The 16,873-nt window shown below is 38.2% G+C and overlaps 1 protein-coding gene across 1 annotated transcript in view; it reads left to right on the top strand.

Moving 5' to 3' along the window:
• COBLL1 (cordon-bleu WH2 repeat protein like 1) overlaps positions 1-16,873 on the top strand; it is a 186,403-nt gene that overhangs the window by 148,312 nt on the left and 21,218 nt on the right. The window contains exons 10-11 of the mRNA XM_036743267.1: positions 11,728-11,962; positions 13,353-13,438. Coding sequence (XP_036599162.1) covers positions 11,728-11,962; positions 13,353-13,438 — 321 coding nt within the window. The remainder of the gene's footprint in view (positions 1-11,727; positions 11,963-13,352; positions 13,439-16,873) is intronic.

The raw sequence follows: 16,873 nt of genomic DNA, 5'->3' as shown, positions 1-16,873 counted from the left end.
GGATTTGAACCCACATCTTCCTAGCTTTAGAGATGGCTCTTTACGCAGTACACAGTGGTGTTGCCTCTATTATTTGAACATTGTATCAGTGAAAAGATGTTTGAGAATGGCATTATAGGCTAACATGGAAATATTTTGCATGACTGACTAATGTGGAAATATGTTTTGTGTGACTGCTTGTGTATAAACTATCAAATTGCTTGCCTTCTCAATGAGGCACAAGGAGAAGGAGAGAGAACATTTGGAACTCAAAAATTTTTTAAATGGATACTAAAATTTTTTTGCATGTAATTGGAAAAAAATAAAAAAGAGGATGACATAACAGCTATAATAATTCTGTTATACATAATCATAAATATTGAAGGAAAAATATTACTATATCTTCAAACATTTATTTTTCTTGAATGGTATTATTTTTTGCAGGACTTATGTATTCATTTCCTGTAAAATAAAATTTGTTTTTATCAATGAATTTGTAAATAAAAGCACTGGACCGTGTGTCTGGGTACCAGATTTCTAGCTTTGCTACTTTGTGGCTTCAGACAAGTCATTTCACTGTTGAGGACTTTATGTTTCTCCTATATAAAATGAGTGAATTGTACTAGGTCTGAGATGCCAGATACACAGCCCGAATGTGACCCACCACAATCCCGAGTGCAGGAACCAGATTAAAGTGTAATAGGGAGGTATTTAACAAAATAAAGATACAATAAAATAGATTTTAATATATGGTTTTCTAAGTCAATATGTGGACCTTATGGATGTTGTAGAGGCCCCCATTTCTATTTGAGTTTGATACCACTGGATTAAATAATCCTGAGGCACTTTGGTCATGGAAAGGGCAATGAGTTTGGTGTCAGAAGGATGAGATTCTAGTTCCAGCTCTGTTACTTGCTTACCTCTGTGACCTTGGGTAAGTCACTTAACTAATTTGGGTCTCACTTTTCTCATCTGTAAATCCAAGGGATTGGACTCATTGACCTTTGAGGCCCCTTCCGGTTGTAAATATATGAACCTATGAAGTCAAGCCCCTTCTGACTCTAAAATTCTGATCCCTAATGCTACTGCTATGTTAAGTAAATAGTAGTTATATGTTTTAGAACCCAAGAAATATATATTTTGTTTCTCTCCTTGCCAAACTGTCTAGCACTGTTCTGTGGACCTAATGGGAGATAATTAAGTATCGTAACATATACTTTAGGGCAGCTTAGTGGCACAGTGGATAGAGTGCTGGGCCTAGAATCAACAAGACCCAGATTTGTGAGTTCAAATCATTTATTAACTGTGTGACCCTGGGCAAATCACTTAACTAACTCTGTTTGCCTCAGTTGCCTCATCTGTAAAGTAAGCTGGAGAAGGAAATGGCAAACCAGTATCTTTCCCAAGAAAACCTCAAATGGGGTCACAAAGAGTCAGACATGACCGAACAACAACAAAATATGTACTTTTAAGACTGGTCATCATGTGTTTTGTGTGGGGAAAATTAAGATTAGCCTGCTGTATTTTTCTCTATCTCTTTTGTGGGAAGGAATCCAAAGCACTTTGCAAATTCTATGCCAGATTCTTGCTCTACAGAGCACATGTCATAGAGAAAATAAAATGTTGAATACTGTTCTGCGTATTCATTTCAACCAAGTGAAGTGAAAACAAAAGAAAAAGGATTTGGAGAGGGCGTATGCATTATTCTAGTTTTAACATCTGCTTGCTCTCACTTGCCCCATTCACCTTTTTCTTTGTCCCAATCTCCCCTTATTTTATCTACATGTGATTGGAATTAATCTTGTTGTTTTAAGTGGCTTCTTAATTTTTATTAACCTTTAATCTAAGTGCTCTCACTCATAAACGACTTCCTTAACAGATGCTTCACTTTGCTTTGAGCTACCTGGTCATGAACCGAGTACTGTCCTGACGCTGGCAGATGATTCTCCTTATTCTGATTGTGCCGAAACACCTGACTTAACCATAACATCACTAAAATGTAGGTGGCGGGAGCTTGTTTCCCTAAGCTGCTTTGCTTATGATAACATTTATCAATTGCTTTCACTTGCCCACTTTTGTTTCATCTAAAATTCTTATAAAAGGGCTGTCCCTTATAGAAATAATGCTCCTTGCTTTCACTTATAATGTTATGCAGGTTTTAGACTTACTTGATTTTCCTTCCATTTCTTTCATTCAGACTTGTTTTTCAGCTTTATAGATGGAGATAAGCTGTCTAAGATGAGTGAAATTCTGAATTTCTAACTTCCCTTCTGTGCTTAATTCTTCTGCTTTCTTTTGTACTGTTTCCTGTTTGATCATGTTTGTAACTTTCATTTCTATAGGCTATTGTATTCAGGAATTTGCCTTATCTTGATACATTCTTGTAGCCCTAGCCCTGAATTTTTTTCCCCTAAACTTTGACTGCCTGTTGATTTCCTTTTAAGTTAATTACTGGCATGTTTTTGTAACAGATATCAAAAATTCACTTTTACTTAGTTTCAGAAATTTTTTCCTATAAATATTTTCAAAGTGTTCCTTAAGAATACTACTAAAAATTATTTAAAATACTTCAATAAAGTCCCTAGGAAGCACAGTTTCTGCATGAATTTATTCTTTTGACAAATGTATTCTTTGAAAGTGTAAAAACTTTATAGATAGAATGACATCAATTATAATAATAGAATTTTAAAACATCTTAAAAGCCATCTAGTCCAACCTTCCAGCCAATAAAAGAACTCAAGATATTTAGATTAGTGAAGGGAACATTCAGGGACAGAGATGAGAGCTATCCTTACTTATCTGAAGAACTATAACCCATTAGAGGAATTAGATTTTTTTGTCTTTGGTCAGTGGATGGAAGTGACAAAAAGGCAGATTTAAGTCACTGATGTCAAGAAAAGCTCCATAGTGAGTAGAACTATCCAAAAAAATAATGTATTTAAGAAATTACGTGTTTGAAAGATGGCTGTCTCAGGAGGTGGTTCCCCCTCCCTGGAGGTCTTCAGGCAGAAGCTAGATGTATACCTATATGTTATGTTGTAGAGAGGACTCTTTCAAAGGTGAGTTGGTCTACATAGCTCCTGAAATTGTTTCCAAGTCTGAAATTCTGTGATTCTTTCCTATGACCCCAGCTATTTAGCTTCACCGCTCTTGTTTTTTTGGGTTTTGTTTGTTTGTTTTTGTATGTGTGTCTGAAATTTGGTCTACAATATTTATTAAACAAACCACCCTTGATATTTTCAGATCTGTGGAAATTTGTATTGACCAAATGGCCTAATTGCCAATATTTTTTTTGAAGAAAGGGAATGTAATGGAACTGATTTAAAAAAAAAAATCATTGCAACTCAAAAAAAAATACTTTTCAAAATTGCTTTACAAACCATAAAAGTGCTATATAAATGTCAGCTAGTGTTATCATTAGATCAAGAATGGTTCTTAACTTAAAAATACTTAAAGTATCTCAGGATATATCTCCAGTTAGTGAAGAAAAATTTAACCCCCTGATAAAACTTAAATCAGATGTTTTTTTTTGATCTGACTCTCAGGTCTTCATAATTTAATTCATTGAGGCCAGTTCTCCTAGTGAGTACATTTTGCCTAGAAATTATTTTGCTTCATCAGAAATCTGTGTTGTTAGGATGTTAAAAATTTTCACAAATGATACTTCAGTAGCTCAAATAAGTTGATTTATTTTCTAAACCACTTTCTTTACTCTCGGTAAGAGTCTGACTGTTAGCATACCCTTATTAATACTGTAGGTCAAATTAGGATTATCAGTCAATGGACATTTATTAAGCCTCTATGTGCTGCTAGGCATCCAGGATATAAATTCAAGGAATCAGTATTTACTACTGTCAGGTAGCTTACATTGTAAGGGGGAGGTGATAATAACATAACTAGACAGGTAGGTCTAAGTGTATAACTATATACAAAATAAATATATTGAAAATAAATGTACATAGTTAAATACAAGGTAATTTGGCAGGGAAGGTACTTGCAATTGACTAGGAAGATCAGGAAAGGCTTCATGTAGAAAGTTATACTTAAACATTTTCTGGAAGGTATTGAAGCATTCTATGAGGCAGGTGAGGAAAAAGTACCTTATAGGCATGGGCAATGGCCAGAACAAAGGCAGGGACACAGAAATGGAACTGTGTGGTGAGAAGACCAGTTTGGCTAGATCTCAGAAAATCTCAGGATCTCAGTGTTGCACAGTGAGTCAGGAAAAAATAGATTAGGGTGCAAGGTTGTGAAGGGCTCTAAAAGCTAAACAGTAAGTTTATATTTTTTCCTAGAGGCAAGAGGGGGCCACTGAAGGTTGAAGAGGAGTGGGATGTTCAGATTTAAGCTCAAGGAAAATCACTTTGGCAGTTGTGTGTTGAATGGTCTCCAGTAGAGAGAAACAAGTCGGGAAGACCAAATATGAAGATGTCACAATAATCTCGGCCAAAGTGGATAAGGGCCTTAATTAAGGTGGTGGTTGTGTGAGTAAAGAAAAGGGGTTGGATACTAGAGATGCAGAGCTAGAGATGGAAGCTGATTGTATATGTTTGGTAAGGAGTCAAAGATAATTCAGAGATTACACACCTGGGAGACTGGAAGAATGGTGGTACCTTTTATGGAAATAGAGAAGTTTGAAAGAGAAACACTTTTACTGTACTTGCTGTATCAATCAGTTGAGCATTTGTTGAGAACCTGTTGTACTAAGTACTTGGCATATAAAAATAAAAATGAAACAGTCCATGCCTTTGGGAAGCTCCCCAGGGAGAATGACATGTAAACATATGAGTATAGGTAAAGTAAGTTGGATGGGGGAACAAGAATTAGAATCAAGAAGTGGCTCATGTAGGATGTAGTATTCTAGCTAAGCTTTAAAGAGAACTAAGGATTTTAGGACAGAAGGGAGAGTGCATTTTAGGCAGGGGAGATGACCAGACCGGACATGGAATTTGTGCATGAAGAATAGCAAAAAGACCAGTTTCTCTGGACTATAGAGTACGTGAATTAGTGCAAATAAGCACTTTATTTCATTTATTTATTTTTTAGGACAGTAACTTCATGTCTTCCTCCGGTAAAATTGTACTCTGATATCTTACCTTAGTGTGGAGGATACCCTAGGTTATCAAAGGCAATGGCAATGAAGCTCAAGCCCTGCCCTGTCCCAGGAAGCTATAAAGGCTGTGATGTGATGTCAGGCTGGGCTTGGTTATAGACTGTGTGTCTGTCTACTGGCTGCAGAGTGATGGCTTTTTACAGCCACTGCATTTCTCAAAGATCTACTAATCTGTTAATTTTTTTTTAAAAATACTTAACCTTTTATATTAAATGTCATTTAGCAAAAAAGAAAGACATGTTTTTGAAAGCCTCACTTGAACTAAATTTTTGTTGTCTTTGAGTGTTTTTCCTCTCCTACCTCTCAATTCTAATGCACTCCCTCTTTTAATTATTTTCTATTTATCCTGTATATAGCTTGCTTTGTATATTTTTTTGCATGTTTCCCCCTCCCCTCCAAATAGATTGTAAGCTCCTTGAGGGCAGGGTTTGTCTTTTGCCTTTTTTGTATCCCCAGCCTGGTACATCACAGGTACTTAATAAATGTTTATTGATTGATTGAACCTGAGTAATATTGTCTTATGAAAAATAAAATAACATTTTGTCCCACTTTTTTATATATGCAAAGCTTAACTACTTCAGCTCTAAAATTCATGCTTAGTCTATAGCTATTTTATTGTGCTGTATTTGAAAGAATAAATGAAGAAAATCTTTTTTTAAATAATATTGACAGCTCATATGCTTTGTAGTTCAAAAGTGCCTACACATTACATGTATCTCATTTTGCTATAAAAGTGATCCTGTAAAGCAGGTAATGCAAATATCACCATGCACATATTACTAATGAGGAAGCAGCTTTAAAGGATTTCATGCAAATATACCCCATCTTTGATTGGATTTTTCTGTTGTATTTGTTTCCATGACACTGAATCATAGACTCATTCATCTTCACATTGTTACTTCCTGTTCTGTTACTTCCTCCTTCCCTTCTCCTTCTTCATTACCACTAGGAAAATCATAGTCAAACTATCACTACTATTGTCTTTGGATGATATACCCAGCCTATCATTCTACTCACCAACTTCGTGACTTCCTGGACATGACTCCTTTCCCTATCCACCACTCCCCTAAAAACACAGTACTTGGCATGTGGTTAGTTTTTAATGGATGTTTTTTGTTCACTCATTCATTTAAATCTGTATTATGATGAAATAAAATTTTTAATAGTCAACTCTTTGTTTTCTAATGGGGGAGATAAGTATCAGATTCAACAGAAAATCCAAACTTCACTTCAGCTTTCCACTTTCTCCTCTTTTCCCAATTAGTTTTAACAGTGCTGAAAAGACCCAATTTTTCCTGTCCCCTTTTGTATCAGGAGGGCAGAGTTTATAATCTCAAAGAAGATCATAAACATGTCTGAAAGGTTCGGAATCGCCGGATAGAAGAAACTCTCATAGTAGAAGGCAGAAGAATCAAAACATTTATTTAGGCTCAACAGTAACCAACCCATGAACCAGCAACCCCATTTTGATATGTTGGTCATAATCTTCCAGGCCCAATAAGTACGCCTTGAAAGAGTAACCAGGAGGCTACAGAGAAACATGATTGCGTAAAGCAAAATCATGTTTCCCCCTTGATGGTAATAAGATTACCCACTGGACTGAAGTCTTTGTTCAGCTTCCTCCCGTAGATCAGCTCTGCTGCTGGCAGCTCCTGCCTCAGCTGTGTCTGTTTCTGAAACTGAAGCTGCAACTGTAACTGACGATGTAACTGTCGTAACTGCCTCTGGCTCCAACCGGAAAAGGAAAGAGAGAGAGAGAACTCTCCGAGCTGTCCTCTCCCCTCTTATAGGGTCTCTGACATCATTAAGCTCCGCCCGAATGACCAGGGCTGATTGGTTCTTGAGTTGGCTCCTCCCCCTAGGGTAGACCAGGTTCTGGAGCTAACACCTCCCCTCAGCCAGCCCCATGACTCCCCACACAGGAAGCCGTCTGCCTCCCGGCATGCTCCCCGGGCCTCCTGCCCCGGAAGAGCAAGCCACAGTGTCCAGAGGCTCAATGAGGCAAGCTGAGCCATTCAAAGAAAACAAAAGCCATTATGGCTACATTCCACCCCTTGTTATAGGATACATAATCTAATCAGCCATGTATCCTAGAACATACATTGTGATTCAATTACAAAGGAAACTAAAACATATCATTCATTATAAAGCAAAACATATCATTTGGTGACATTCCTAAACATTGGTTTAACGATTCAAATGCGATCCACCCCTAGGTCCCAGCAAGATAATCTCTTCAATCAATCATCCCCAAAATAATTATTAATAATTCAAATGTCCACCCCTAAATCCTTGTATCCATTACATAGGATCAATAATATCATAACAATAAAACAACACAGCAAGGATAACACAAAATAAGTAAACAGAACACTATCATCATTTCCACCCCCCTTGAACGATTGGGGCTCAAAATCTTGGGGTGAGGGGTGAAGGTCTCATTTTCCATAGCTTCTTCATGCTGAAATTGGATGTAGAGATGGCCCTGCCCCCAAAAAGTCCCATTCCAGAGGTCATTTCTTTAACGAGCTGGCAGGAATTCCAAGAATGCTACATGCTTAGGCAGTCACCGGAAAGTGCAGGGTGCTTAAGCCTGAAGGAAACAAAACTAGCAACAAGGTTAGCCAAAACAAAGGACAAAAAGAATAGACAAGTATGGACTATAATTCTTCAAATAAAATCATCTCAAGTTTGGTTGAGATTTTAGTTATGCAAAGATCCAACATCAGAGCCAAACTCAGGTGGGAAATGTTTCTTTTCAAAAGGAACATAATGAGGAAGCCAAGAGGATCCCACCCTAGATATAGACTAAGATTGTCCTCCCAGCCTTTCCCCAAATGTACAAGTTTTCATCCGTTAATCACACAAGGTCACCTTCACTCTGAGTGGCTTGTGGGCTTGCAGGAGCAGTTCTTATTTCCCTATTTCTCGTGTTATCAAGTCCTCTATACATTCTGTATAATTCATTGGTTGGAATTCCATCTATCATTTCAAAACCTACCCCTGCTCTCAATAAAGTAGTAAACATTTCTTTCCTTGTTACTCTCCTTTGGCGCCAAGTTTGCTGGTTATTCACCCTTCTCTCTCGAGGAGATCTATCCCTTCCCCAGTCACCTAAGTCATATAACTGTAAAATCTTATTTATCACTGTTGTAAGACGGCTCCCTACTTCTCCAAGCAATAAATTCAAAATTAGTTGTTTATAAGCAGGGGGAGCTGTCCTAATTATTAAATTCCTATGAGACAGTCCCATTGGATCATTGTAATATTTGTCTGCAGTTCCTATCATAATGGCAGTCTTCATTACCTCCTCCTTTAGTCTCATGATACAATCTCTAAGTGAATACCAGGGTCTGTGCTCAGTGGGCCACATAGAATCAGTATCATATCTCTTATTGCATCCCACAGCGGCTAATGCCAACAGAGTAGTCCTGCTATCACCATCTCCTTGCTGATGATGTTCCCTAAAAGCTTGTTGAACTAGAGGATCATGGCTGATACCTATGAATCTCATGCAGTCTGTCCCATCTACTGATATTCCACCGGCCCCTTGATCACTGAGTCTTACCATCCAAGATATCAATGGTTCTCCTATTCTTTGGCTGAATCTACTCAAAATATCTGTGACCTCTTGCGGTGAGAAATCTTCCTGAATTTCCCTTGTAACTGAATCTTCACCTCGGGTTTCTGTCTTCCTCCTTTGTATGGGTCGAGCCCTTGTCTGATCATTTAACCATCTCCTATTCTCTGTGTGAGGCACATCCTGAACCCCAGTAGTGTTTTGTGCCTCAGCCGGCTCTTTCTGGGCTGGGTTGAAATGCACTCTGGGCTTTTTTGGTCTCCTGTTGCTCTTAGCCACATTAATAGAAAAGTTCTCATTTGAGTCAGTTTGGTCTCCTGCTATCTGAGATTCCTCTTCTTCCTGTGGGGTAGGAGTGCCCCTATGTCTTTCACTTAATCTCAATCTTTCGTATACTAGCCGGTAGGCTGATAACACTATCCAGCTTTGCCTAGATAGTGATGCCCCTGACTGAATCCCAACTTCTCGTAAACACTTTTCTAAATCCCTAGGATCTCCTCTCCGTAGCCTTGGTTCCCAGTTTTCACAGGGTCCAGCTTTTTTAGCCAATTCTTTTGCTAGGGAGGAATAAAATGGATCCTCCCATCCTGGGATATTTATCTCTTCCTCTGAAATTGTTCTGCTTCTAAATAGAGATCTTATACCTAGCGATCCTGTTCGTGACGCCAAATGTATCAGGAGGGCAGAGTTTATAATCTCAAAGAAGATCATAAACATGTCTGAAAGGTTCGGAATCGCCGGATAGAAGAAACTCTCATAGTAGAAGGCAGAAGAATCAAAACATTTATTTAGGCTCAACAGTAACCAACCCATGAACCAGCAACCCCATTTTGATATGTTGGTCATAATCTTCCAGGCCCAATAAGTACGCCTTGAAAGAGTAACCAGGAGGCTACAGAGAAACATGATTGCGTAAAGCAAAATCATGTTTCCCCCTTGATGGTAATAAGATTACCCACTGGACTGAAGTCTTTGTTCAGCTTCCTCCCGTAGATCAGCTCTGCTGCTGGCAGCTCCTGCCTCAGCTGTGTCTGTTTCTGAAACTGAAGCTGCAACTGTAACTGACGATGTAACTGTCGTAACTGCCTCTGGCTCCAACCGGAAAAGGAAAGAGAGAGAGAGAACTCTCCGAGCTGTCCTCTCCCCTCTTATAGGGTCTCTGACATCATTAAGCTCCGCCCGAATGACCAGGGCTGATTGGTTCTTGAGTTGGCTCCTCCCCCTAGGGTAGACCAGGTTCTGGAGCTAACACCTCCCCTCAGCCAGCCCCATGACTCCCCACACAGGAAGCCGTCTGCCTCCCGGCATGCTCCCCGGGCCTCCTGCCCCGGAAGAGCAAGCCACAGTGTCCAGAGGCTCAATGAGGCAAGCTGAGCCATTCAAAGAAAACAAAAGCCATTATGGCTACACCTTTTTGCTTACCTGTCACCAAGTGGAGATGCTGAGGTGAAACAGAGAAAGGAGAGGGAACAGGGAGGAGGAGGAGAAGAAGAAGGGAAATTAAACTTATTCACTTTATATCTAGGAAGAATTGAGAATTGACTATCATAGTCTTTGGCATGAGATTAAGTAGTTGTACAAATATGCATACTTTCAGCATGTTCTTAATAAATGTATAGTTGATTTGATTCTCTAAAAAATTTACTTAAATATTATGGAATATTTTTACTATCTTGTTTCAAGCATTAAATTTACCCAGTTTTGCTATTTCAAGAATATAACATTTAATTAAATTTACTTTGCAATTTAACTTTATGGGAATAAATTTTGTTTTAAAGAATAAAACACTGCTTAAAAATTTTAAAGATGTATAGCTAGTTCTTTTAAGCAAGTTTATATTATGAAAAGTATTTGATTGTTTTGAATAGTTTCTTAACTGTTAAAAAAACTGGCTTTTCACAGTTTTCCTACTCCCACTTTTCTGGCTTTTGACACTGGTAACTACTCTTCCTTCCTCAGTTATTTTTCATCATTTATTGTCCATGACACTGTTCTTTCCTCATTCTCCTACCTCTTGAATGTTCCTTCTCTCTCCCCTAACTTTCCTGCAGTGATCTCATCTGTGCCTGTGGATTCAAGTATGAGCTCTACCACATGACTTCCATGTCCTCTCTCCTAAATGTCAATCCTACATTCTTAGCTATTTACTAGATACTACTTCCTCCATGGTGTATGAAATTTCCCACACAAAACATTATCTTTACCCTCAAACCCACCCTTTCTGCCCTTTTTCCAAACTTTGTTCTTTCTTTTGAAGGCCTCACCGCTGTCCCAGTTTCATAATCTCGGAGTTATCCTCTACTCTTGTCTCTTGTTTACCTCCATACAATTGATTCTACCTCCACAACATCCTTTGCATCCTTCCTCTTCTCCCTACTGACATGTAATAGTTCCTAAGTGGATTCCTTGCTTCTAGTCTGTCGCATTTCTAATCTATTCCTCACACATCAGCCAAACTATTTTTTCTTAAGTCTGACCATGTCACTTTCCTTCTCAAAAAAACTTTCAAGCACTTCTTTATTCCCTGCAGGGTAATATATGAACTCCTCAGCCTAGCATCTAAGGCCTTTCATTATCTGCTGCTAACCCACCTTTCCAGCATTATTTCCTATACCTCTCTTACTCACTTTACAACCCAGTCTAACTGGGCTCCATCTTTTTACTTCTCTTGTCACTGGCTTTCCCACATGCCTTGAATGCACTCTTTCCTCATACTGTCTCTCAGAATCCTACTGTACTTTGAAGGATAACTTAGGTGTTATTTTCGCTAGTCTAACCAGTCTGTGCTGTCTCCCTCTTCCTCTCCAAATTGGATTGTATTACACTTACTTTTCTGTATGTTGTATTACCTCCTAACCTCAAGTAGAGGGGGGCAGGAAGTAGTTTTATTTTCTGATGGCTTATAGTATAGATTGTAAGTAATGGTGATGGGATTGGTTATTGAGTCAGATTTATTAAAAAAAAACCTAATGAAGCTTAATTTAAAAAAAAAAATTACATTCTCAGCATAACTACATATGACATATTTTACTAGTTATGACCATATTTATTGCAGCTGGAATTAGCTCTGAGTACAGCCTTGAAGAAATAGATGAAAAAGAAGAATTGAATGTTCTCCATAAGGAAGAGAGTGAAAATGTTTCTTCAAAGTCACAAGAAAATTCTTTTATATCTATGGATGTAACAAAGAATGAAAAAGAAGATACTACATCAGAACTTGGCATTGTTACTAGAGAGTGCCCAGAAAGCTCTAAGGAAGAAAAACAAGAAAATAGAAACACAGATGGAAAGTAAGTAACCTAGATACTGCAAATGTTGTTGGTGGTTTATTTTATGGGTACCAGGCTTCTGAAATCTAGATTCAATATTTGAAATACAAATATCTTCCAAATAGCCAGCTTACTGGTTTAAAATACTTTATAACTTTTATCATCCTTATGAAAATATTTATTAAAAGCCTCTAAATGGTGGGGTACTCTGGTAGGAAATGCACAAACCAGAACCAGAATCTAAAGCACTTTCCGTCTTGGAAATTTATAGTTTTTAAAATGTGGCTGTTGCTTAGTCCAGCTTATTGTAGGTTTATAATTTGCATCTGGGTTGTTAGGTGGCACAGTGGTTAGAGTGCTGGGCCTGGAGTCAGGAGACTGATGTTCCTGAGTTCAAATGTGGCCTCAGACACTTACTAGCTGTGTGACCCTGGGGAAGTCACTTAATCTTGTTTGCTTCAGTTTCTTCATCTGTAAAGTGAGCTAGAGAAGGAAATGGCAAACCACCCCCAATATCTTTACAAAACAAAACCAAAAAAATCTAATTGGGGTCACAAAGTCAGGCATGAATGAAAAACAGCTGAAGGACTGAACTTGCTTCTGAATCTTGGGAGGTGCTTGGTCTTGGTGATTATCCCTCCATTTTGTAAAAATAAAATTCCCTGTTTGAATATCTTGAGGCATCCTGGGTATTAAAGGCCAGCAGAGCTTGGTGATGTAGACATTGTGACCAGGCAAGCCACTAAATCACAAAAACTTCCTCTAAAGGAGAATTTAAGGTCTTGTAACACTTCCTTCTTAAGAGAATTAGTAGTAGTAGTACATTCCCCTTTGCCTTCAGCATACAAGCAGTGGTGTGAAAATGTTCCTAGTGCCTAGTCAGTAAAGTGCAATCCAAAACAAATTCTATGCCAATTTAGGAGGGTTATTATAACCTGTTTTAGGATTTCATCTTCTGGACAAAATTGTTCTGGGAGAGAACAAACAGAACCAAAGGCTTGGAGACTTGGACTTTTTGAGCTGGAAGGAAACTTAAAAGATCGATGAGAACAATTCATTTCCCATGTTATATGCCTGACCTTGCCAGATTCAAGTTTGACTCTTTCAGTCTCTCCCCCTTCATTTTAACTGAGTTGAAAATTGTCCAGTATCCTAAGCTCTTTACTTCCTGCTCTCTATTGGTACTTCCATCTGAAATATAATGTTTCATAGCAGCATTTCCTCCCAGTTGTATTTTGTTTTATCAAGCTATTACATTTCCAGTATTTGGCAGAAACAGATGATTATTTTAGTCCATCTGTCTTCAGTATACATTGCCAATTTTCTTGTTCTTTGGGAGTCTGTGTGCACACGTGCACTTGGGAGCGTGTTATTGATATCAGCATACAATATACATTACTATATTTTACAGAGAACTACAGAATGGTACAAGTAGTAAAGAGGCAGTAACCGAAAATGGAAGAAACTCCAAAATACTGGATCAAAATAAGAATAATGGTGAGTTATATCAACTAACTCTGATGTCAAATAGTGTTTTAATCCTAAAAAGTATATTGAATGCTTAGCTATTTTGTCTACTGGTTTGTAATCAATCACATAAAAAATATTCACTTGTCTACCCTATTCTTAAGTATCATTTCTATTTACATAGTCATTATGCTAATGTAACCCTTTTATTACTTTTACTGTAGCAGTCTTTCAACTGGCCTTCTCAAATCTAGTCACTGCTCAGTCCAGTCTGTCTCACTCACTCCATTTGACCTCCATATCCCTGCCAAATAAATACTCCTAAAAGAGTCCTTTTGTCATGTCATGTCATTCCCTCGCTCAGCAATCATCAGTGACTCCCATTTCTTACTTCATTAAGTCTAAATTCCTTCAATTGGCTATCAGACCATGAGCTCCTTGTGAATAGGGATTGTTTTTGTTCTGTTTTGTTGGCTTTCTTTGTATCCCCAATTGCTTATGCTTATTAAATGCTTTGTGACGTGACTTCAAACATTGTTATGAGCTGTCTTTGCTCATACTTAGCCCTTGCATGGTATCTGCTTCAAAGACCAATTTTAAAAATTTCATTTCCTTGATGAAACTTCATGTATTTCCTATGATCTCTGTATTGTTTCAGGTATGTTACTGTTGTTACCTCGATTTGATTGTAATCATCATCTTGATGACAGAGATTATCTCAATCTTCTTTTGAATGACCTGTTGTATATAACAGTGTTTGGGCACTTTGTGGGTGCTAAGTCAGTACACATTGATTGACTGGTTTTCAAAATAAAAAAGATTCCTTACAAGTACAATAAGTATTGTAAGATATTCCTCACGGTGTTCTAAATTACTTCAGCTTTTCATAGAGCCATGATTTTGTTGATGCGGTTAGTCCTTTGGCTTACGTAGATCAAAGCCCCCCCATGTCTTAGTATACCTATTTAATGAGCTGGTTTGACCGAAAAAATCAATTACCCAGTAGCCAACAAATGGTGATATGTCCCTACAAATGGAACTAGACTGGTTGTCCAAATATAGGCTTATGTTCTAGTGCCAAGCTCAAACTCAGAAACTTCATAGTTTAGTAAATCTACTAGGATTAGTTCTCCATTGGCATAACATTGAAAAATGTACCTTCATACCATAATAAGACGTTGAAGTGGAACTTTAGTGATGGTTTCTGAGTTAACAAGGGGAAAGTGAACTTGTGTATTCTTATAAGCCAGATTGCTTTGTTAAGCTATGATAACTAAGTCAGGCTTGTTGGGAAAAGAATATAGCCATCTCTCAACTATTGAGATTAATGGAGGAAGTTATGGATAATTAAAAACAGCAAAGAGGGATGCATGTATGTCTGGTTTTAGGTATGCATAAGATGTGTTTGACCTGTTAATTATAGAGAAACTACCTGTGAATTCTTGATTCAGGAACTGAAAAAATGATTTGTACAGTTTCCTTGTCCTCTTTTTTTTTTTTTTTTGCTTCAACATAATCCATAATGAGAATAGATCCCTCTACTCTTCCCTTTTTCCTCTCTTTTTCTGACATCTCTGATTTCTCTCAGGAGATCAACAAACATTTATTAAAACCCCTACTCTTTGTCAGGCACTATGCAATGTGTGTGTGGGTGTGTTTATGTACGTATACAACCTTGAGTACTTACTAGCTGTGTGACCCTAGACAAGTGATTTAATTTCTGTTTGCCTTCATTTCCCCTACTGTAAAAGGGAGGTAATAAAAGCACCTATCTCCTATGGTTCTTGTGAGGATCAAATAATATGATATTTGTAAAGAACTTATCACAGTGCATTGCAGGTAGGCAATAAATCCTTCCTTCCTAAGTCACCTAGAGGACAGGAAAAGGGCAGACGACAGAGCTTTGAGGTACGTCTGTGGTTTGGAAGCATGATACAGATAGCACAACCAAAAAAACCTGAGGAGACAAAAGGGAGGAGGAGAACCAAAAAGTATCACAAAAACCCGAGAGGCGAGTACGAAGTAGAGAATGTGGTGAACAGCGTTGTTAGATGCTTTGAGGTCAAGAAAAGTGAGGAATGAGAAAAGACCAGTATATTTGGCAAAAAAAAAAGAGCATTAATAACTTTTTGATATTGAACCAGTTGTCAGTGCCAAGATTTTATTTTCTAGATCTTCAATACCAGTGGCTGGTGGCACCGTGGATGGAGCATTGGGACCAAAGACAGGAATACAAGAGTTCAAATCTGGCTTCAGACACTTACTAACTGTGTGACCCAGAGCAAGTCACTTGTCCTCTGTTTGTCTCAGTTTCCTCATCTGTAAAATGGGGATAATAATAACTAACACCTACCTCCTAGGGCGGCTGTGATGATCAGATGAGATGATAATTGTAAAATGCTTAGCATAGTGCCTAGCGCATAGTAAGCATTCTATAAATGTTATTTATTGATGATGATGATAACGATGGTGGTGGTGGTGATGATGGAGGCAGGGGCTGTAGCATGCACAGAAAGATTTCAGTTAGGAGCTGATCTGGAGACAAGACTGATGGTCTAGGGGCAGAGTGGGATGTGTGCTTCCATTTCCCTCCCCAATAGTGACAATTAGTGAGCAGCTGGTGTTGGTGATAGCAAAGAAAGCAAGCCCCTCCTCAGTATTAATTGCTCCTCTTACTAAGGACTCCAGAACCTGGGCTGGAAGCAAGGCCGGTAGTATCGAGGTGGAGGGTTCTGCTATTCCCAAGGCTTTGTGTTTTTTGGTTACCTACCTTAGAATCTGAGGGAAGAGTGCAGTGCAGATTGTGGTGGTGGTTTGACTTGCCCTGCACATGCTGCCTCCTATCTGTTCCTTGGGATCCCCAACTGTTTAATTAGATGGATTTGCTTGCCTGCCCAGTAGGTGGCAGTTCATTGGCATTTGATAAATGTAGCTAGAAGCCATGTGTTCACTGGCTGACCACTATGGGCTACATATGTGTGAAAATAAAATTGAAAATTGAATGTATAATACAAGTGATGGCAAATATTCTGCCAATAGAAAACTATTAAAACCGTTTATGCCTGGTACTTTAAGTCATGAGTCTTAGAGATGGAAAGGACCTTGGAGATCACCTAGTCTAAGCCTTTCACTTAAAGGGGAGGAAAATGGGATTCTGGAGTGTTTAGTTCAAGGGGGTTTCCCAACCCCTAGTTTAGTTACTTGTCCAAAATCATGCAGGAGGTAGTAGTAGAAGAGTCCAGGTTTAACTCTTGACTCTAAATATGGGACTCTTTTCCACTGCAACACATTGGTTTATCCCACATCCTTTCAGAAATCACATGTTGAAAGCTGGTTGCCACTTTTCAAAATCAAAATTAATCTAGCTATATTTACTGAGTTATTTCAGGATTGTGACATAGCTTTAAGTTATATATGTTATATATAACATAGTTATGAGTCTTAGTACATGCATAAAACCTATAC

The sequence above is a fragment of the Trichosurus vulpecula genome, chromosome 2 (genome assembly GCF_011100635.1).
Source record: "Trichosurus vulpecula isolate mTriVul1 chromosome 2, mTriVul1.pri, whole genome shotgun sequence".
NCBI lineage: Eukaryota > Metazoa > Chordata > Mammalia > Diprotodontia > Phalangeridae > Trichosurus > Trichosurus vulpecula.
The sequence above is the reverse complement of the archived record's forward strand: the minus strand, read 5'-3'. Positions and strand labels throughout refer to the sequence as shown.